At 39.0% G+C, this 24600-nt stretch overlaps 1 protein-coding gene across 2 annotated transcripts in view; it reads right to left on the bottom strand.

Annotated features, from left to right (window-relative positions):
* The window catches only part of grm8a (glutamate receptor, metabotropic 8a), a 411383-nt gene that overhangs the window by 229491 nt on the left and 157292 nt on the right, over positions 1-24600 (bottom strand). For both annotated transcript variants that reach the window (XM_033990109.2, XM_033990110.2), the window contains exon 3: positions 5892-6108. In XM_033990109.2, coding sequence (XP_033846000.2) covers positions 5892-6108 — 217 coding nt within the window. The remainder of the gene's footprint in view (positions 1-5891; positions 6109-24600) is intronic.

The raw sequence follows: 24600 nt of genomic DNA, 5'->3' as shown, positions 1-24600 counted from the left end.
GGAGGCAGCAGTCTAAGCAGGACTCCCAGACTCCTCCGTTGGGATCCCCGTTGGGATCCAAAGGCATTCCCAGGCCAGCCAAGAGACATAATCCCGCCAAGAGCCCGCAACACCTCCCCAGGGAGGCGTCCAGGTGGCATCCAGACCAGATGCCTGAGCCACCTCAATTGGCTTCTCTCTACATCAGTGGTTCTTAACCTGGGTTCGATCGAACCCTAGGGGTTCGGTGAGTCAGTCTCAGGGGTTCGGCGCAGGTCAAGACACGCACCCGACTGATATGATTAGCGGACTGCGAGCGTCTTCAGACGTTGGCCCAATTCAACAAATGCACCCTTTGATGTGCTGTGAAAATGACATGAGAGTGGCACTTGCCAAGGTGAAGCCATGCGTTTCTGACCTGGTCTCTCAAACGCAACAGCAGAAGTCACACTGATTTGCAGTAAATATTCATTAGCGCAGGGGTCGGCAACCCACGGCTCCGGAGCCGCATGCGGCTCTTTCATCCTTATGGGCTTGACACACGGGGAGTGAGGTCGCTCACTCTCCATTTTATTTATTTTCAATGGTACCTGTGCGACACTGCGAAAATCGCTCGTCTCTCTCACCTCCGCGACAAGCGAAACTCGTGCACGTGAAAACCTCGCACTCGTGCATGTCGACGTGCACATGCGGGCCTACGACGCGACTAATGAAAGTTGAAAAATGTTCTACTTTTATCGCTGTCGCCTGCACAACAGCCAATCAGCGAGAGTTTGATTGACGAGCCAATGCACTGTCCACTTCACAAACATCATGGAGGAGAAAATTATACTCACGGTGTCAGATTTCCCAATTCTTTTTGACATATCTCTAAGAGACTTCCGAGATATATCAAAAAAAGCAGCTGCCTGGGAACTCGTTGGTGCCAGGGTGAATATGAGTGGTAAGTTAACATGCGCAAATTTGTTAATTCAGATAAATTTATGGACGCTAATAACCAAATGTATTAAAGACTGATTCAACATTAAAAAAATATATTTATTTAAGGTTTTTACATTAAACAGAATTAGCTGCAGAATAGGGTGGACCCAGGATCGCTTTTTAGTTTTGTAGAGTGCAACCAATTGTAATATTTTAGTCAAATGAAGCAAAACTTTACGAGATTTCATTTTAGCGTCTTTTTCCCATATTTCCCTATTAACCTCAAAATTCCCTCCAAATAAACAGCCAATCAAACGTGTAGGAGGCTCGCAATCTGCTCTGGAACAGAGCGCGACGTGACAAGCTGCCGCTAGTCGCTGCAGTTTGTCGCTGCCCGTGTGTTCGATTTTAAAGCCTATGTGATGAGTGTCGTTGCACGCTGTCGTTAGTCGCTCCCCGTGTGTCGAGCCCATTATACTGTGGCTCTGGCTAGAGAAAATTAATTTCAAGTATTTAATTGAAGTGTATTTTATTTGTGTTAGTTCTTTTTTATTGTAGTTTAAATTTGAAGATTATTGTGATCTTGAAATATTAAAATACAATATTTTTCATTGATCAAAATAAGCTTCACACTCGCGGAACAATGTTAAAAACAAACACCGCTCACGCCTCACAGACACAGCTCACAGTCCTACGTAAAGACACAGCCCTGATTTTTAGACGCTGTGCGCACAGGGGTCAGGAGCAGGAGGATGTAACTGTCGCCCGTCCCTCCTGACGCGCAAATAAGCTTGTCTGTAGATGTATAGTGAAAATCCTGAGAGGAAATCGCCACAGAAATCTATTTGATGTAGTGACAAGTATATTATATCTGTGATAGATCTGCTCTTGTCTCCGTGATGACGTTTCATGTATAACACATCAGACACGTCGCTCAAAAGTAGAGCCACAAGCGAGTGAAAATGAGCCAAAACAAAAGTCTTTGGAGAGCTTTTTAACAAAGGAGAAAAGGCTAACTGAGGAGCCAGAAGAGGAGACTACGACCTCCAAGAAAAAGGAAGATAAATTTAACAGACAACACCAGGAGTCCTACGTAAAATCTGGGTTTGTCGCTACAGGTGACTCTCACGTGCAGAGTCCGCTCTGCGTAACATGCGGAAAAAGCAATGAGGCAATGAAACCTTCAAAACTGCTTTGGCACATGGAGACTAAGCACCTGGGATTAAGAGATAAGCCTTTAGAGTTTTTTGAAAGAAACTGTGGAGCAGACTAGACATAATCACACTGTGGGTGTCATTGTCTCTGATCACTCCTCGATGGGACCACCTCATCGCAAAGACAGAAGTGCAGGGCTCCAACTGATGCAGCAGTTTGGTGAGTTGTATTTTTTATGCACTTAACTTATTTTTGCCATATTTTTCTGCCACGTGTCGAAGGCTTGTACGTGAAAATAAAACTACATTATTCCGTTACATTATTATTATAATTATATACAATGTTATCTTCATTTTAGATGTCAAAAAGTATTTGCGGCTCCCAGTGTTTTATTTTCCATGGAAAGTGGGTCCAAATGGTTCTTTGCGAGTTAAAGGTTGCCAACCCTGTAGGGTGATGGAAATTAGGTGAAGGGTACTGTTAAAATGTTAAAAAATAATAAATAGCACAAATACAATAAGTTCATTATTGAAATACATAAGGTTAAAAAATTTTATAATTTCAGTGTTCAGTATTACAAAAGGTCATGTCTTTGTAAAAAGGTATGTATGTAATTTGTTGTGAGTTCATGCATTGCATTGGTTTTATTCTTTGAACACAGTGATGTTAATGCACAATTCATTTTGTGCACCAGTAAAACATACATGTCTTGAATTTGAAATAAACAAGGGTTCGGTGAATGTGCATATGAAACCGGTGGGGTTCAGTGCCTCCAACAAGGTTAAGAACCACTGCTCTACATAGAGGAGCAGCGGCTCTACTCTGAGCTCCTCCCGTGTGACCGAGCTCATGACTCTATCTCTCAGGGAGTACCCAGCCACCATGAGGAGGAAACCCATTTCAGCCACTTGTATCCACAATCTTTTGGCACTTTCGGTCATGACCATAGGTGAGGGTAGGAACGTAGATTGACCGGTAAATTGAGAGCATTGCCTTTCGACACAGCTCCTTCTTTACCATAACACTCCGATACAGCGACCGCATCACTGTGGATGCTGCACTTTATGACATAATAGCCAATAACAGGACAAGCCCAGTAAAGCCTTTAAACCCTAAATGTACAATATTGTTTAAAACCATGAGGTGCAACCATAGACTATATAAAGTTGGGTTGAGGCTAGCAGTTATAGAGGCAAACTTTGAGCCTAGTTCCATATTTGGAATTCCAACTGCGAACTTCATAGCAACCAAAGAGCCAAACTGAGGCTGTTGAAGGTAATGCCCCTTCCTGCTTACACCGTTGGTTTAGCAGGGAGCAGGCGCTTAGCAATGCTGTCAATCAAACCTGTTGCTTACTCTAGCAGGAGTCACCTCGGGGGAAAGAAGATGCCTGATTTGACTGTTATTAATGTTCATATCTTGAGTTACAGATATACTTGCAAATGAACAATACCAGGATCATGTAGAGCGGGCTAATACAAAACATTTTAAGACCAAAATGATGAGTCTGACAGCAACAGTTATGGAGAAACAGTTCCTCAAAAGAAAAGTGAATTGGAGTCGATGGAGATGGAAGTGTGCTTGTGCTCACATGGCTAGCAGGTTAGCTATGTCTATCTATATATAGTCTATGGGTGCAACAGATAGATAACGTAAATAAATACTTTAATTGAACCCTCTACAGCTCAACTTTTATTGTACTACAAAAAAATATCAAAACATCATAACAAATGCAAGATGAATATTGACCCCGAAAATCCTGCTCATATGTTGAACGAGAAGTCGATATAGTAATTATTGTGGCTGGCCCACCATAAATGGACTATTGGATATACTTTGAAAAGACAGCACTTGTCCATCAGTGTCTGGCTATGATACGCATTTGTACAACCCTCTGTCTGTACTGTGCTCTGTAATCTTCAGCCTGTAATTTAGCTTAGCGCTGCTCTCGCTAAGATGGAAACAACAGGTTTACTCTACTCTCACTCTATCTGTCTAATTTCAAAAGACAACCCATCACGTCATGTACAAAACTGTGGTCTAAACAATGCAACTGGAGGGAACAGATACGAGCAGTAGATTTGTCTTGTAAAATTGTTTTCGTTCAAATGATCCACTAAATAGAGCGACAGTAGCTCAGTTTGTAGAGTGTTTGTCCAATAATCTGAAGAGCAGCAGTTTGAATCCCGCTCTCAACATAAACATCATTGATTGAGATGTCATATTCACTAACCCGGTGTATGAATGTGCAAGTTTGAATGAGTGCTTTTGTTTAGTGTTTAACTTGATTTGAGAACATCTGGCGAGTCTAAACAAGATTTGCAAGTCATATTTCTCTTTTCACTAGAAACAAAGGTGGAAAATATTGGCAAGTGATGTCAAAATCTAGGCCTACTCAAAATCTAGATCCAATCGAGACAAAAGTTTCAATTCTGGCAACTCCAAACTCCAAAAAGTATCCATATCAGCAATATTGCATTCTTTTTATTTTTGTTTAACCAGATAACATTTCTCTAAAGAATGTCTAGTCCACATAACTATGACTAAATATGGCAGCCTTGTAAACTGATTCTCAAGGGCCAGCTATTAAAGGATCATTTTTGGTCCTAGAGGTGGCTATGATTGTATATTCTGAGACAGTCATAGCTCTATCTGGCTATTGTTACAGTACAAGCTCTCTGTATCAGTGCAGTGTATTTGACTCTTTCACATCTCACATCAAAGCTTGGCTCATTTGAATTATTCCTGGAAGCTCTTTTAACTATTCCCAGAGTGTCCGTCCTCTCTCGCTTTAGTCCCTCTGTTCAAATGAGTCTGCAAAACCAGTTATCATCCAACTGCTCCACATCACATTGCTTATAATAACGTTTGGCTGCAGAGCGCGAATATCTACATGAGTTAATGACTTCACTTCAGAAAATGAATCTTGGTTTGAGTATGTTTAGATTTGTTTGCTAGTGTAGCTACCTGGAGCATTAAACTTGCTTGTTTCTTATGTCATTACAGTGTTTTAATTGATGAATTAAAAATAAACAATACCGTGAAAATCATGCATTCTTGCTCTGAGTGGGCACGCCTCTCCACAGATTTGAGCTGTAACTTGGTCTGATGGCACCACCTGCTTGTCTCCATGGAGATAGATACATTGAATGCCATATTGTGGAATAATCTATCCAGGCCAGGGGTGTCAAACTCATTTTCACAGAGGTCCACATCAACAAAATGGCTGCTCTCAAAAGGCCAGATGTAACTTTAAGATAGTATAAATGTAACTAAATGTAAACAAATGTAATGTAAAATAAATGCAACTACTTTTTAATCTTGTTTATTAACTGTTTCTATATTTATTACTTATTCAAGTTACAAATATCGCATAGGGTTTTGCATAGATATGAAAAAATGGAAATCATACCTACACAATCATACCTTTTAATTTACTTTGTCGTGGGCCACATAAAATGAAGTGGTGGGCCACATTTGGCCCACGGGCCTTGAGTTTGACACATGTGATCTAGGCAAAGCAATTACATTTCCACTGAGACAAGCAGGTAGCCAACCCTCCACCACAAAAGTTTTTTAAAAAAGTTAAGCAGGGACGCTTTAACTTGAATTTTGATATTTTTGACTAACACAGCTTGGAAATAAATTATCAATGGTGTACAGTAAGTGTACATTTTGAAACTTTTGGAATAAATTTTAATAGAAACAACCTAAAACAAACCAAATAAACTAGATCCAATGACTTCAAATTAACTTATACATACTCAAATGAATCGTAATATCCAGAAGTCATTTTAACACATGTAAGTACTCGATTTTTGGCAACATGTTCCTACCTGTTTCCCTGGAGATCTGGATGAAGGCTTCCACTCCGCTCTCCCCGTAGTTGCCCTCGGATGCGAGCGTGGACACATAGTTCCACTCCATCGCCGTGACGATGTCCATCATGGCCTGGGCTTGGTACGAGTCCGGAGGCACCACGCGAGAGAAGAAGTCATAGCGGGTGTTGTCGCTCAGCTCCGGGGCCGTGGAGGCGTAGCTGATCTGAGGGATCTGGAGGAATACAGAGGAGGAAGGGTCAGATGGGAGCAGAGAAATGCAGGGCGGCAAGATATGGCTGGAATGGGTGAGGGTGAAGATTTATAATAAAGAAAGTGCCTGCGTTTACCCAACAGCAAGAGACAAAATGTGTGTGTTTGTGTGGGTGTGTGTGTGTCCATATTAAACTATTTTCTGATCTGTTTTAATATTGTTCTCTCATCAAAAACTTTTCTAGAGTAGTATTTTGGTTCATTCACACATGTTTAACACACAAACCCTGTATATTTAGGCTCGAGTTCTTCTCTCAAATGAAAAATACTCTGTTCCACCTTGTGATGTCATGTGGTAATACAGGAAGTGATGCGATCGCTGTATTGGTCTTTCGTGGTAAAGAAGGAGCTGAGTCGAAAGGCAAAGCTCTCGTCTACATACATTCACTAGAATTTCAGCTTTGGAATTGTAAATCTCCACTAAACAAGTAGCTAAATTGTTAATGTGAAAACTATCACTTCATGACATCATAAGGTGGAGTTGAATTTTGGAGATGTAAACACATTAAGGATTACTTAAACATGACACAACTCAGGGCATGTTTTTGAGGAAGTAAGAAGATTCTAACATGTTGTAAAGCTCATAATAGTAAATAGTGTGTAATATAGGACCTTTGTCAAATGTCAAAATTGCTGAATCACAATATAAATACGAGGCCAATTACGCAAATAGGAGCAAAATAACAAAAACATGTTTATAGAAGTCTTTCATGTTTATCTGTTTTGTACAGAAAAAGACAATTTATTATTTTTTTTTTTTTTATGTTGGCAGAGGACATTCTATTACCTTAGTAACTGTTGTCAACTGAAACAGCACAAGTAAGAAGAAAGGTTTATTTTTGGTTTTAAGTTTGTGTATGATGGGGGGTAAATGTAAATATAAAGCGTGAGGACTGCAGATGGAAACTAGTTTTAGCTAAATCTGGTGTAATCTGATGTCTTAACCAAAAAGCTGTTATATTTATAATAATTTATCGACCTCCTGGTCCATATGCCGACTTCCTGACAGAGTTTTCTGATTTCATCTCAAGTTTAGTCTTGAACTGGGAAAGGATTGTTATAGTCGGAGATTTCAACATTCATGTAGATAACGGCAGTGATTGCCTCAGTAATGCTTTTGGTGCACTCCTGGATGGGATCGGTTTCACCCAGAGTGTGAATAAGCCGACTCACTGTCACAATCACACTCTAGATCTCGTTCTAACCTATGGTATTGAGATTAATGATCTAATTGTCCTTCCTCAAAACCCTATACTCTCTGACCATTTCTTAATTACCTTTCAATTTATACTAAAAGACTATCCAGCCCCACAGAAAAAAACTATAATGAAAAGAACATTATCAGATAAATCGGTTACAGAGTTTAAAGAAATTATTGAGCCATTACTGAAAGATATGTCATGTGACAATGGCAATAATTTTAATCCAATTGTCACTGATCAATTGGTTGACAGAACAATGCTCACCTTAAAATCTGCTCTCGATGTTGTAGCTCCGCTAAAACAGAAAAGCATTAAACCAAGACCTCCGGCTCCATGGTACACGTTACAGCTCAGGACACTCAAACAACATGTAAGACGCACAGAGAAGCTTTGGCGCCGCTCGCGCTCTGAGCAGTCTCTGAAGGCATGGAAGCTCTGCCTGCTCACTTATAAGGCCGCTCTGCGGAAAGCCCGAACTAGATACTATTCAAATCTAATAGAAGTAAACAAAAATAACCCCAGATTTTTGTTCAGCACTGTAGCCAGGCTGACAAACTCCCACACTGCTAATGAGTCTCTTATCCCCTCGAACATTAGTTGTGATGACTTTCTTCACTTCTTTGATTACAAAATCACAACCATTAGAGACAAAATTAACAAAGCTACTCCAAAAATCAGCTCTGAGCAAATCCAGTCTGTAATGCCAATATCCCATATGGACCCTCTAATAATATTAGATAAATTTACTCCTGTTGATGAAGTGGAGATTACCTCAGTCATCATGTCGTCAAAACCATCAACCTGTTTGCTCGACCCTATTCCAATCAGACTCCTCAAAGAAGCCCTCCCCCTAATAATAGATTCCATCCATAACATATTAAATATGTCGTTAGAAAATGGCTACGTTCCTCAGTCCTTTAAGTATGCTGTGATTAAACCCCTTTTGAAAAAACCTAACCTAAATCCTGATGAATTAGTCAACTATAGACCTATCTCTAATCTTCCCTTCCTCTCAAAAATTCTAGAACGAGTTGTGGTGAAACAGCTCTGCCGCCACCTGCAGGACAATAATATATTTGAAAAATTTCAATCTGGATTCAGAGCTCACCACAGCACAGAGACTGCACTGCTTAAAGTAACAAATGATTTACTACTAGCTGCTGATAACGGGCTGGCTTCAGTCCTGGTCCTACTGGACCTCAGTGCAGCGTTTGACACCATTGATCACAACATTCTACTGCAGAGGTTAGAATGTGACATTGGAATCAGAGGGACCGCCCTCAAATGGTTTAAATCCTATCTATCAGATAGGTACCAGTTTGTTAGTATAAACCAGAGCACCTCTCCCTGTTCTAAAGTAGCCTGTGGTGTTCCACAAGGATCTGTGCTTGGTCCAATCCTATTTACTCTGTATATGTTGCCATTGGGTAACATTATCAGAAAACATGGCATTAATTTTCACTGCTACGCTGATGACACTCAGCTGTACTTATCAATGAAACCAAATCAGACTGATCAAATAGATAAACTCAGTGCCTGTGTGAAGGACATCAAAACCTGGATGACCTTGAATTACCTGCTCTTAAATCCTGAAAAAACAGAGGTCATTGTCGTTGGTCCCAAAGGTCAAAGAGATTCTCTGTCAGACCAGATATTCTCACTCGACAATGTGAATATAGCTTCTAGCCCTACTGTAAAAAATCTTGGAGTCCTATTTGATCAAAATCTCTCATTCACAGCCCATATAAACCTAGCTTGTAAAACCGCATACTTTCACCTGCGAAATATAACTAAAATTAGAAATATTTTACCTAAAAACGATGCTGAAAAACTCATCCATGCATTTGTTACTTCCAGACTTGATTACTGTAATTCCCTGCTTGCCGCCTGCCCCAAAAGTACTATAAGGAGCCTCCAGTTGGTCCAAAATGCAGCGGCCAGAGTCCTAACAGGAACTAAAAGAAGAGACCACATCAGTCCTGTACTAAAATATCTGCACTGGCTTCCTGTCGAGCTTAGAATCAAATTCAAAGTCCTCCTCCTGACATACAAAGCCCTAAACGGTATGGCCCCATCCTATCTGCAAGATGCTATTGTCCCGTACCAGCCAAACAGAGCACTCCGCTCTCAGAATGCAGGACTATTAGTGGTTCCTAGAGTGTCCAAAAGTACAGTGGGAGGGAGAGCATTCAGTTACCAAGCTCCTGTGCTATGGAATCAACTCCCTGCTGATGTTAAACAGGCCCCCACAGTCTCTGTATTTAAGACCAGGCTTAAAACCTTCCTCTTCGGTATAGCGTATGACCAGGTTACTTAGTGAGGGAGTTAGGGTTATTAAAACCCGGGATAAGATAAGCTGCAGTAGGAGTAACTAGCTGGGGGAAGTATGGCAACCTGAGCACTATCCTCTACTTTGCCCTATTTTCTCATCAGCAATGCTATTCACATGTTGTCCCCTGTCCCACTCCCCCTGTGGAGTGTATCTCTTTCAGATGCCCCGATGACAGTTGGACCTCCTCCTTGCCTGGCTCTCCTCCTCCTCGCCCGGCTCTCCTCCTCCTCGTCTGGTCTCCTGGCCGATTTCTTATGTTGTCTGATTTTTCCTGTTGTGTCTGATTTTTCCTGTTGTGTCTGATTTTTCTTGTTGTGTCTGATTCTTCCTGTTGTTTTGTTTTTTGTGTCTTGGCGGCACGGTGACTGAGTGCCATCACTCATGTCTCACAGCAAGAAGGTTGGTTCGATCCCCGGGTCACCAGGCCTTTCTGTGTGGAGTTTTTCATGTTTCTCCCCGTGTCTGGATGGGTTTCCTCCGGGTACTCCGGTTTCCCCCATCAACCAAAACATGAACGCCCTTCGAGACAACTGTTGTTGTGATTTTGGGCGTTACAAAAATAAATGAATTGAATTGAATTGAATTGAATTTTGTGAGATTAGTATGTTTTGCGCATGGTCCCTGTTAAAATAAACCAATAAACTAAACTAAACTAAACTAAAAGGCTGAATAATGAGCAATGGGGCAGTTTTTGTCTAGCAGCCATACTGGTATTTGGATTAGCATGTCTGCACCCATCTATAGATATTATTTTTTGCTTTGTCTTTGTTAAATATTTGAATTATAAAAAAACCCCCAAAAAACTCTAATCTATTTTTTAGGGATTTCATGTCCATCCGTCCATTCATTTTTGAGGCTGGGTTACGGGAGCAGCAGTCTAAGCAGGAACTCCCAGATTTATCCCACCCCAGACACGTTCTCCCACCCCAGGCTCCTTCGGTGGGACCCCAAGGCGTTCCGGGGCCAGCCGAGAGACATAGGCCCTCCGGCGTTTCCTGGGTCTTCCCCGGGGCCTCCTCTCAGTGGGACATAACGCTGAAAACTGGGATTGCATGTGCCAAGGGTAAATTACAGTCATGGTGAAAAGTGGAAGCCAGTCCTATGGTGCACATGCATATTAATGAACATTGAAATGATAAATACGTCTAAACTGCTGTATTTTCACCCCGCTCTTTTCAAAATGTCTTTCTGTTGCATTTAAATGTGTGAAATCTCCCCTGCTTAATTTCCTATTCAATCTCATGAATTATTAGCATGGTAAAAAGGTCTAAATAAAAAAAGTTGAGTCACGCTGTGATGATTCATCTCATGTACTCATATTCAAATGAACGCATATTCAAATGTATGTGAGTCTGAGTGTGGCTGCCGAGCGCACAAACACATATAAATGCATCTTACCGCCCAAGGGAATGCAGCGATTAATAATTCTCTGGGATGTAAGGTGAGCTGTCAACGCGCCACACAACTTCACACAAGTATAAAGTTATTGTTGGGGCCAAGATCTGAGGCAAGCAAAATATTTCAGATATGCCTGGTACAGAAGTGGAAATAAAAATGTAAAATAAGCAAAGGTGAATGCAATATTTCAGAGCTGACAGGACAATGTCAGATTGTGGTACAGGGGACTAATGTGTGGACAGCAATGTTTTTTTGTTTTTTGTTTTGTTTGTTTTTTTCTGTACACAATAGCTCCCTATACCTGACACCATTTAAACCTTTTATATACTTCAGAACCACTCATGACATCATTAAAGGTACACCGTGCATGATCTGCCAGCTGCCTGTGTCCACTGAAATGGTGATTTGTCAAGAATGTTACACAGTATGGCATTAAACCTCTCCATGAAAATGAGCAGGTGACACCATCAGTCCCAGCTTCAGGTCAGATCTGTGGAGAGGCGACACTGCTCATAGTTAAGTCCCCCACACACTACAGGATAATTTGCCCAATCTATGACCTGATTTGCTTTTTCCCGACTTCGAGGAGGCGTGACCCGAATTTGGATCTTCATGTGTGATTTTTAATGTGCTGTGCTTCTGGTGTGTGGTGTGTGCGATTCTAAGCTGCTCATTCATATTGTAACCACAAAACATCAGCACTACAGCACAGCCAATAAAACAGAGTATCAGAAGAAGATACTCTGTTTTATTGGCTGTGCCTCTGGACATAGAGGAGCAAAATACAAACTCAGAAAATAGCAAAGATTATTTGGTGACTTTATTATTCACTTCTTGTGAAGTTAAATTGCAGCATTCACATCCATATTATCCATTAGAATTGGCCCTCCGCAAATAATGACACCCAATTCACAAAACAGCCCTGTTAATCCAGTTTGAAGCATTCTTTAAAAAGTGAGAAGGCTAGAGTAGCTCTTCATGTGGTTCTGTTCTGTTTATAAATCCATGCAGCTCAGATCAGGCTGGAGCTGCTGATACAATAAACATGCTTTTATTTTCTGTGGAGTTTTTCACCAGCCTTCTGTGCATTAAAAATCTATTTGAACTATACTGCACCATATTTCACAAATAATAATAACACAGTTTTGACTTGCATTTAAAGTAGAAGTGCAATGCTCTGATCTTTGGAACATAGCTACAGTTTTGATAGCTCACAACTTTTAGCTTGTGGTGTGTGGTCTCTTCGCTGCCATATGTCGCTTCAGTCTTTGTGCTCGGGTTATCGTGAAATTTAAATTGTCATACGATTCTCCCCATGTCTATAGTGTGCGCTTTTTGTTGCACGTTTAAAAATTGTAAGACTCAAAGATTTAAAGCTAAAATTTACTGTGTGTTGGGCTTTAGAAATGGTGTTTTTCAAGGTCTTAGCAAAATGTGGTCCTTACTTAGTTACTTAATAATGTAAAAATGGGCATGATGCTAACCCGAGAGGCCAACTGATTATATTCTGATTATATTAAAATTTCTTTATTGCATAAGGCAGGGCACATTTGGGGCACATTTTGCTAAGATTTGAATTTAACCCTCAAAGAGCACCTGTACTACAATTTGCAAAGTTCTACCTCTCTTTTTAATTATGTTTTTCAAGGTATTTCAAGCAATAACACCTTCATGGAGACAAGCAGGTAGCAGACTCTCACCAGAAAAACTCCACAGTGCACCTTTAACACTACACCAGACCACATGGACAGGTGAATAGCCAGGTGGACACAGTACAGATACAGCCCTGTTTAGACAATGCTTTACAATTGACAGAGGACACCAAGGCACAGGTACGACCGACGTTAGCTTAGCGTAACAGGGCCGCGGTGTCAGCCAGATTGATTTTTCCGCTGAGAGAACGGGACATCGAGGGAAGACCTTGCAGTTGCCAACACACACGCACAGACACACATACACAACAGCATCGGACAGCTGCTCATTGGCATTCAGCGAATAACTGGCGATCCAAACCAAAACATACCCGTCGCTGTCAGCTGCCACTCTCATACACACACACACACACACACACTACTGCACAGAAATGCTGAATGAAGCAAATTGAAGCTCTTCGGAGAGTTTAAGATGGACAGTGTTGCTTCCACATTGCTCCTATTGTGACGTGAATATTTGTAAAGGCCATCGCTCACTGTCTTTATCCCCTCCGAGTGTCAGCTCAAGTCACCGGCATCCCACGTCTAACACTTGTCGCTGCCATTTTAAAAAGGTCAGGAATCCTTCTCTGGGGTTTTCGAGATTCCGACTCACTCCCGAAGCAATGGCGGAGAGCAGGTGCGGGAGCTGAATTTTAAGTTTTGTTTTGGCTGGAGGAGATGGCGCGTACAGGTAATTGATTGGATGTCCTGTTAATCTATTGTTACCTGAGGAGTGGGCAGTGAGAAATGACTGACCAATGAGCTCATTTGTTGCCATTGGGTGACAGCGTCCAAAAGAACACTAATTAGCCGGCAACCCCATTTGAATCTGAATGACTTGAGTTTCACTGGTAATTTTCTAGTATCAAATTAGTGAGTTAATTAAACTGGATGTGGCAAAATGTGGAAATAAAACAAGTAGGGCTGCATTATTTTGGGTAATCTAATTGCAAATTCTCTAATAAGTGTTCAGATTTGTTTGTTGTTTTTTGGATTTTATTTTATTTTTTTTATTTTTTGCTTTTTTGCTTTTTTGTCTTTTAAAAATGTGATTCAGATGTTCACAGTATTAAAGACTGGGTATTTTACTTCTATGGGGCATCAACTGCTAACACATGCTGTGGATTTTCTAATAGTTAAAAACCTTAAAAATATAAAATCAACAGAGAAGACATCTCTGGTTTATTGAAACAATTGTGCACAATTGTCAAAGAGCTGTTGTCCTTAATAGTGTTGTCTTGTCCTCAGCTGACAAATGAACTTATATACAGTGTATATATACCATCAAAACAATTGTGCCAGTTAATACTAGTCCAAGTGGTTCGAGGCTGCTGGACGCATCTTCCCGTACATAACAACAGATGGTATTACAAAGGTTGGGTTGAAGAGATCCATAACAATACAAAAACAAAAGTAAAGATTTAGGTTAAAGAAGGCCATAACACACATAACATATGTAGATCACCACATTACCTTATTGTTTTGAAAATGCTAAATGCTCCCTTTGCTCTATGTGCTAAGTCACTACCCCTTCAGAATGCTATCACCGCACATCGCATTAAAATCAGCGCACATCCCACTAATGAAACACATTGCACATTGCATCAGGTTTGTGAAGTTGAAGTGTATTGTTTTGTATCATGCTTTTGTATAAATGGAGAAGTGTCGTGTGGAAGCATGGGTGACAGCTTTTGAGTTGAGCATTGGACAAAATCTTACAGGTAACCATAAGGAGGTTTCAAATAGGGCCCAGAAGAGATCGCTAAATTACTCAAACACCCACGGATAGCATCTAAAACCTCATCAGACATGTTTTTGATGAGGGAACATTATAACATGGTAGAAAGCTCAAAAAAGTAAATTTTGCATAGTGCCTCTCTTTAAAGACAGTCAGGAGAGGTAATATGTGAGAGAAGATTGAAATATGAACTGCAAAACTAACACAATGTATTTCAGAACATGTTTGTAAAATATGAAACTACGGATTTGTTTATTGTTTTGTTTTCTCTCCAGAAACGCAATATTTGGTTGTTGGCAGAAGACATTCTAGATATTGCGATGTCTCTAGATATAAGATATTGTGAAGGCCTGGAAACAGTTTATAACAAAACAAACAACTTTAACCAAGACAGAACATAAATAGGCCGACTTATCGTTCAATATATAAAAGTTGGAACAACATTTTTTGGGGGTTAGTATTTATTTGTGTTTTCTTTACACAACTTTTTTTTTTTTTTTTTTTTTTTTTTTGCTAGACTCATTTCAGATCCAAAGAAAGTACTTAAGTGTTTCATTCTGCTATTTATTTACTGCAGCTCATGATTTTTTATTTTTATTTTTATTTTTTTTACAATTTTGTACCTATACATCAATGACATGATGGTGCAGTAGCTTTTGCCTCATGAAAAGAAGGTCTTGGTTTGATTCTTAGACTTCCCATCACTACATAGATTTTCCTCAAGTAGGTTAGGTGTTTCTTCAACTAATGCACTTTTCAACCAATAACCTGCACACTAAGATAACCCCTACTGCGCCTGACAAGCTGCCTAAACAATGTCAAAACTGGATTTAAAGCTAAAAACCAATGTCAAACATTATTCTGCAAGCACACAAAAATAAGAGTGTTGCTCCTAGAATTGTATTTTCATGCAAAATCTATTTACAAAGTCAAGTGCTGAGAATTCGAAAAAGTTCCTGTTTACTACCGCCTTGTACAGCATCTGATCTGCCACAGGAAAACAACGTCACCTTTAAAATCTTGGATGTATTATTCATATGGAAGCAAAATACGCACAAGGTAAAACAGTACATGTGAATACCTTTTCTGCTTGATTTAGCGGGTATGTAAATGTGTAATCGTATCTCATGCTCTCTGGTCCTTTTGCTCCCTATGTGCATTTAAATAGACCAATATACATTTCAAAGAGGGACTGGAAGAATCAAGAGTTTAAAATTCTGTATACAGCAACAATGGGGAGCCAAGCCTCACCTGGACCAGCGGCACTTTGATCTCCTGTTATTCTGCTGCAAACTACAGGCAAACTACAGCTGGATGTAATGCCAAATGTGATGCTATGATACACTGGAGTAAATACACTCTGCATACAGTATTTCTAAGTATTTCTGAATAGTGAACTGTAGATATTAAAATAATAATAAATAAATAAGGTAGCACTTACATACACCAAAATTTCCAAGATTTTTACAAAACATACAGAAGGACTTTTTGACACCTAATTCCAAGTCTCATTTATTTATTTATTTATTTTAAGTTTTAACTATTATTATTATTTTTATTATTATTTTTTTTTTTATTAAACAGGTACATTTTCAGTCAGATCTACTTTACTTAAATACTAAATAAAATATCCAAAATCCCCTCTGTACATGTTTTAGTATCTAATATGTCAACAAAAAGAAGCAAGAAATTTTATTTATGTTTTTGTTTTGAATGTCACAAAAATTGTTAGTTTTTGCAATTCTCACACATAAAATGCTTTTTTTTTTTTTTTTTTTTTTTTTTTTTTAAAAAAAACATTACATGATGAAAACTTGTGATATATTTTTTTCTTACATTTATGTGAGTAAACCACAGATTTTGTAATGTATTTATTTTATTTTATTTTATTTTATTTTATTTTATTTTATTTTATTTTATTTTATTTTATTTTATTTTATTTTATTTTATTTTATTTTATTTTATTTTATTTTATTTTATTTTATTTTATTTTATTTTATTTTATTTTATTTTATTTTATTTTATTTTATTTTATTTTATTTTATTTTATTTTATTATTTGAAGGTTGAATACTTCCTAGTCACCTGCAGTGTCTATCTTAAATAGTCACCTTGTGAAAAGTGTTGTGCTTCACAATAGAACAAGTCCGGAAATAGGTCATGGGCTTAAAAACTGCATGGAGAAGTCTGGATTTTTACCTGGGATGCAACAATCCAGGCAAAGTGTGACAAGAGCATTTTTGAAGCTCAGAGATGACAATTTTGTATTAAGGGATTAATGAATCAAGAGTGAAGGAAGCAAATTGCAACTCTAGGTACGTTTTTGATGAAGGGACAACAACACAACCTTGTTAAAAGTTCAAAAAAGTACATGCACATTTTTCCATGTGTTCTTTAGGTCCATTGTATGGTCAGCTCTTTCTAAAAATGAGTATTTCAGTGGTATAGCATCTCCAGGACTAAATGCATGAGAGGCAGACTGTGCTGGTCGAATGGCATGTGGCATTTGAGAGCGCGAGACTGTGTTGTGAATCATTCATGTGCCATGAGCGATGAGTGACTACAGATACGTTGAGTAGAGAGGAGGAAAGTAGGTTAGTAGTAGTGCAAGAGCCATAATTCCTAATATTAGCTGCAGATGTAGTGGTAATAGAACTTGTGAGATTCTTGGCAGTTGAAGTAGTAGCAAAAGCTAAAAGATAATGTAATCAATATGACAATTTGTGATGACATAATGAAATGTTCTGCCCTTTTATATAATATTCAATTTATAATGTGGACTCTATTAACATTTTTATACAGCACTTTTCCAACTTCAACGTGCTCAAACTGCTTTACATCAAGGAACCACTCACACATTCACACACATTCATACACTTATGTACACAGGCACTAATGGTGAGGTGGGTTAAGTGTCTTGCCCAAGGACACAATGACAGCAATCATCTGTGGGATCTGGAATCTCATCGCTTGACCATTTATGTTAATGTTCAGAGCAGGATTTGAACCAACAACCTTCAGATCAGGTGGACAAATACTCTACTACCGGAGCTACTGTCACCCCTTTTTCTTAAATATTTCAGTTTGACAAAGGCCAAACTGCAAAGACTAGACTGCAAAATTAGATCATAAAGCTATTCCAAATGTGTTCTGGGCTTGCACATAACTGAAGATACAGATCAAGGTAGAATCAGTCATTTATTCTAGACAGGCTGTATAAGACAACACATATCATTTTCTCCACTAAGATTACACAGTGGCCATAATATCCAGTCTGATAGGTGGAGAATCTCTTTTTAAGTGATACAAGTTGTGCCCTTTACTTGTCCTGAACACATAAGAACCGCTGAACCGTGCTAGCGTAATAGCATGTGGCATTTAGGAGAAGAAGCTGTGTTGTAAATCATTCACATGTAGCCAGTTGCTATAGTGACTCCAGTTTATGGTACATTTGCTTATTTATTTATTTATTGCTGATGCCTTGTCATTTTGTTGGCATCAATTTAAAGAGTCAAAAAACAAAAATAATCAGACAATTAACATAAATACAACTGTTATGAGTCATTCCTCCAGCCATGTTTAATAATGTTCATCTGGTCTTTTGTTTTTATTTTATTAGATTTTTTTTTTTTTTTTTTTTTTTTTTTTAGACCAAGGTTTAGTTTGTTTTCATACCTGGTAGTTTGGACTGCTCACGTGCGGTCTTCCTCAGAGTGGTCACGTGAAGTTGCTGTGATGTTAGCTGATTTAAACTAGTGGCTGCACTGACACAGGACTATAAACCGGGATGAGGGGGATTTTTTACTCTCACACACCTGGGATACTGTCCTGAAGAAGTCAGTCTGCAGATGGCGTTGTTGTCCTGCTGTAGTAGTCCCATAGTCCATCATTATTTTATCCTTGTACTTTTTTCATTTTTATTTATTTTTTATTTAATTTATAAACACTACCACAACATTTGAAATCATGATTTATCTTCTTACACAGAGCCTGAGTTTGTAGTTTGAGGCGGGAAATTACAGGCTCTGCTCTCTCACATAGCAAGGAAGGCAGATTATGTGCCCAATCCCCTTAATTCCATTTGCTCTAATGAATATGTGTACGCGCGTGTGTGTTGAAAGGGGGATAAAGAGGAGGAATACTGTGTGTGTGTTGTTGAATGTGAAGTTTTCAATTAGCACTTAAAACACTTTTTCTTGTGCTCACGAGTCATCAGTGGGTAATGTGTTTGTTGCTTGCACTGCAGAAAACTGAGCCTGGAATATTGGCAAACGTAAAGCGCTATTTTAGTAGTTAGGAAAGGATTATTTTTTTTCACCATTATGGATTAAACAAAATTCCACTGCGAATACATGAGCCAGTACTATTTTCCATGTGGATGCTCTATATGGTCAATGGTGACATTTTTATATAGCACTCAAAGCTCTTTACATCGAGGAACCACTTACCCATTCACACACTCATACACCAGTGTACACAGACACTGGGGGGTGAGGTGGGTTAAATGTCTTGCCGAAGGACACATCAAAAGTACTCATTTGTCGGAGCTGGAATCGCACTGTCAACCTGTGGGTCAGTGGATCTAATCACTCAACCAAGGTCAAGAGTGGAATTCGAATCACCAACCTTCAGATAAGTGGACAAACACTCAACTGAACTACTGTCACCCCCATATTTGTCAGAAAGTCATAGTTGGGTCACCTGTCACTTACAGAGTTTATTCCAGGTTAAAATGACCCAGTGTTTTTCTAATCATTAATCATGTTGAACCAGGATCATTTAGAGACTGACCCAGGTGGATGATCACAAATATTTAATTTTGAAAGACTGCTGTTCCTACTCGAAGCTTCATGTCCTTCAATATGCTGCTTGTGCTGTGTGAAATTTCAGCACCATGGACAGTTCCCACTGGAGGCGAAAGCAACTTCTGCATTTCTCCAACTAGATTAAAATGTGACATAAAGATGACTTAACTTAAGATTCAGTTATTACTCAGTATTTCAATTTGCCTTTGTTAAACTAGATTAGTATGGAGCACCTGAATGAGTCTGCATTGATTCAAGATACAGTATATAAATCACGTAAAGATTTTATCGCTGTTTTAACATGTAGCTCTAACATTTACAAATATCACTTTTCTAAAGGAGCACTATGGAACATTTCTGGTGGAGGGTAAGATATCTCATCTTTTCATAACGTCTCCATGGAAACAATCAGGTGCACCACCATAAAAGTTACGTGCACCTTTAGCTATAAATCAACAATCAACACTATTTTCTTTATCTATGGTGTAATATTATTTCCTCATCACAAACATACCTGGACTTGTGTTTTGTTACGTTCACACATGTTTAACACACAAACCACATATTTAGTCGGTGTTATTCTCTCAAACTGAAAACAATCACTGTTCCACCTTGTGATGTCATGTGGTGATACAAGAAGTGCTCTACTGTGTTTTTAAACTGCATACCCCTTCATTATAATCATTTGGATGGTTTCAGCTCTGGAATTTCCAATCTTTTCTAAATGTAAGAGGTAGCTGTTAATATGAAAACTACCACTCCATGACATCACAAGGTGGAATGAAGCATTTTGAGATTTGGAGATGTCGACAGACAGATTGCTCAAACAAAACACAACTCCAGGTTTGTTTTTGAGGCGGTAACAGCATTATAACTTCTTAAATCTCCCAAGAGTCAATTTTGCGTAATATAGAACCTTTAATCCATATGCAGTTTCAAATGAAAACTGTAGCATAAGCAGTTCTATTAACAGTATATTATCAATAACACAATTGCTAGAGGACAGTCATTTCCTATCCTCAGACAGACACTATATTACTTTTATTACACCATTGATTATAACAACACTGCATTCATTCTTTGATGTCATAAAAGCAACAGATTAATCCTTAATTGAACCTCATTCTCCTTGAAGCAAAGTTTATTGAAGAGCGCAAATAAAAATGTTTACTCTCCTATAGCAATCAATGCATGCTGGGAGATAAACAACATTGCATTGTGGGAAAATAATAATAAGAATAATATCAAATAACTAAATCATATGTAGACAATGAGCTCAGGCTTATTTGTGCTAATGGCTAATCTTGGAGTGTGTTCATTTGTCACTATAAATCAGACTGTACCCCACGGAGCAGAGGAGAGCCAGCCAACATAATGATCCCAGAGTCTCTGCAGCTAAGGATCTCTCATTTATATACAGGCACTATACAAATACAAAGACATCTAAAAGACAAGAGTTAGTGAATGTTTCAGACTGTGTAAGGAAAGTTGGTAACAGTTTTCGAGTAGTAGAAACCTGGAAGCCACTGCATGTGACCTTTTGAAATGCCACTGTGAAGGCCTCAAAGAAACGGAGGGTATTTAGGGCAGAATAAAGGTTTCTGGTTAAGACATAGAAATGCAGGTACCTCTCGTTATATCTTCAAGCTTGGAATGCAGCAATCGCATCATGGTTAGTTGATGACTTGTTAATAGTAAATGTCCTATATTACACATATTCTTATGAGCTTTAAGGCATGTTACAATGCTGTTCCTTCATCAAAAACATACCCGGAGTAGTTTTTTGTTTCATTCACACATGTTTGAGAAATTCTTTATTATTAGTCTGTCTACATCTTCAGCTCAAAATGCTCTGTTCCACCTTCTGAAGTCATGTAGTGGTAGTTTTCAACATCTGTTTAGTTGAAATGGGCAATTCCCGGGCTAAAATCATCCAAATGACTTTAGTGAAGGTGTATGGGGTTTAAAAACACAGTAGAGCACTTCCTGTATTATAAGTGTTTTCTGTTTGAAAGAAGAACTTGGCCTAAATATGCAGGATTATTGTGTTAAACATGCGTGAAACAAAACAAAACTCCAGGTGCGATTTTAATGAGGAAACAAAATTATAACATAGAGCAGAAAATAGTGTAATTTGGGCTCTTTAAAGTTTGTCTGTCTGTATATCTCTCTATCTATGTATTTATCTATTTAAAGTAGGATAGTCAAAAGTGTCAAAAATCTCATCCTAGTTGGTATTAAGACTATTATCGAAACTGGACTTGTTTAAAGTATTGAAAATATGAAATGTATCAGTATATATAAAAGTACCACTATGGACCACTATGGAACCTACCTGTATGACTGAGGGATTACACAGTCATAAGGTCACATGGTAATATAGAAGTATATGAGTATAAGCATATGATTTCCTGTTGAAAATGACATTCTATTGTTTAAATAAAAAAGCCTTTTTTTATTATCATCGTGGTGTCAGTATCAGTATTGAGGATCGGGTCAATTCGGGACAACACTACTTTAAAGCAGGCATGCCCAAACTGTGGCCCAGGGGCTAAATGCGGCCCTTGTCTGTATTTTTATATGTGGTCTTTAATGAGAAAAGTTTGGACACCCCTGCTTTATAGTAAAGTTGTGGTTGTAATGGTTGCAGCCACATATTTGATCTTTTTTAATGAATTGTTTACTGAAATATTTGTTAATCTATGCTATGCTAAGAGAAAAGCAGGGAATTAAGAGCAATTTACAATTTTGTGATTTTGATGGAAACCCTTCTTTTTCTGCTCTATCAAAAAAAACATATTATTCATATTTTTTGTTTCAAATGGTTACAATTTCATCTAAACAAAACATATAATATAACATGCATTTTGAGAACTAAAAATTCATCAACTGCTGGAAATGTTCTGCTTCAGTAAAACTTTCTATAGTCCCAAATCACTATGAAACATTTGATGCGTCACCCTTTTTCAAACTGAATTTAACCAACTGCTCCTAATGTGTGACTGTTTGACCGCTGGGCTGTATTGGGGCTATGGTGGGGTGCTAACAGTGATGCAGACTTTTATGATCAATAGTAAAACTGCTCATGTGTGTGTGTCAGTGTGAGTTAAAGTGTCTGAATGAAGTCCAGAGGGCCCATGTGTGTTTGGTGCTAATGGAGCTGTCGGGCCAGGCCTTTCAACATTAGGCTGATAGATGGCACTGTGTGGAGGCTAATTAACCCCACCGCATTACACACAAACACACACACGCACGGATGCACACATGTTGGGTTTCCATGCTTCTTAGGGACATAACATTGACTTACATTAATTTCCTGAAAACTGCTCCTAACCTTAATTGACCACAGTCACTACTTACCTAACCTAAACCCTAACCTATTGTAACCGAACATTAAATCAAGTGATTCATCTCATAAACAGATGTGTGATACGGGGATATGACTGTCCCCATACGGAAGGCAGGGCCCCATGATTTCAGTGTGTGTACAGTGTTTGGTCCACACCATGCGATAACTACCCTTCCGTACACACACACACACACAAACCCTTAATCACAGAAAACAGACTAAAATTGACATAACAGTACACCGGACCATACAGTGCTGCTTACGGCTCCCTTCAGACATGGGTAAGCACATATTAAAGGGCCCATATTATGCATGATGCCATGTGGTAATACAGAAAGTGTTTACTGTGTTTTTAATACTCCATACACTAGAATCATTTGAATCATTTCAGCCATGAAATTGCCCATCTCTACCACTCCATGACATCACAAGGTGGGATGAAGCATTTTGAGCTTTGGAGATGTAGACAGACTAATAATAAAGGGTTACTCAAACATGTGTGAATGAAACAAAACACAACTCCAGGTACGTTTTTGAGGAAGAAGCAGCATTATAACCTGGCTTAAAGCTCACAAGAGGCAGTTTTGCATAATATAGGACCTTTAATAAATCACAATTTACATTTTCTTGAATACACTGGGAAAGTGAATGTGTCTGTTGATTGATTTTTGGCTAGTGTAAATGGCAAAAATAGACCTATCGGCTCCAAGTCAAATATTTTGGATAATCATAGATATCATAGTTAAAATTGAGAATATGTAATCCCTCATTTGTCCAGGAGTGGCGCAATGTAGAGAAGTTACTATGTTATTATAGTTTCAAAAGCCACTGCTCTTTCTGTGCCAGTCCCATGTTAGACTATTAGGAACAGGTGGTGTTGGGAAGTCCACTGAGCAGAAAACCCACTGACCCCAAATTCTGCACTAGGATGATATTTGTTTTCTATATTGGAAAAATAGTAATCAATACAATATATAACACTAGACTAAAGAGTTTAAAGAAGTAATGAGGAGAACTTGATCATAATTCTCCAAGTCCATCTGCTAATTCTGATCCAGGGTGGCGTTTTGTGGACAGACATGGACAGCGAGAGAGCAGGCCAAATTGATGTATCCGTCTTGTGCCCTGGTCGGGAGCTGCCTGGGGACTTGTTTACTTGTCCAAACTTTGAGACAGTGCTCCAGCCGTCAGTGTGCTCTGAGTCTAATGAGCAGGAGACAGGCACTGAGGGACCACACTTCATTTAACAGGATGAAGACGCCTGGGTCCACCACGGCTCCGCTACCGCTGCTCTGGGCCCTGTCTGCTCCATCTGCCACTGCACTCTGGATCTGAGCGCCTCTGCTTTTGCATTTGGGGTCTCTGTGGTGTATATCAAAAACTAAGTACGCTTTTGATTTTAGACACAGCTGCAAGAATACTGCGCGTAATGTTTTGGCTGATGTATAATGTGACTAATATGAGGAAATAATAGCAATCTGTTTTAATGAGATGAAATGGTGCCCAAACTCATTATCCTACACAGTCAGACCCTTACTGGTGTCATATCAAATAGTTTCACCAAGTTCCACAGTGCGACAGAAGTTTAATTGGTAAAGTGTTTGTCCACTGATCCAACGGTTGGCGTTTTTTAAATCCCGCTCTTGACGTGAACATCATCGGTTGCGATTCTAGCTCCCAAAGATGAATGCTGTGTACACTGGTGAATGAGTAAGTGTGTGAATAGGTGAGTGATTCCTTCATGTAAAGCACTTTCGGTCAAAATAAAGACTAGACAGGTCAAAATAAAGACTTGACTTAAATGTGCACAGCATATCTCTGGTGGAGGGTCTGCCTGCGCCACCCAGGACAAAAAAAAATGATCCTACCAGGCCATGGATCAGATCTGTGGAGAGGAGAGTTCGCTCACAGTAAAGAAAAATGCATGTTTCTCAAGA

Source organism: Periophthalmus magnuspinnatus, chromosome 23 (genome assembly GCF_009829125.3).
Source record: "Periophthalmus magnuspinnatus isolate fPerMag1 chromosome 23, fPerMag1.2.pri, whole genome shotgun sequence".
Classification (NCBI taxonomy): domain Eukaryota; kingdom Metazoa; phylum Chordata; class Actinopteri; order Gobiiformes; family Gobiidae; genus Periophthalmus; species Periophthalmus magnuspinnatus.
Note: the sequence above shows the minus strand (reverse complement) of the source record. Positions and strands in the feature narration are given on the sequence as shown.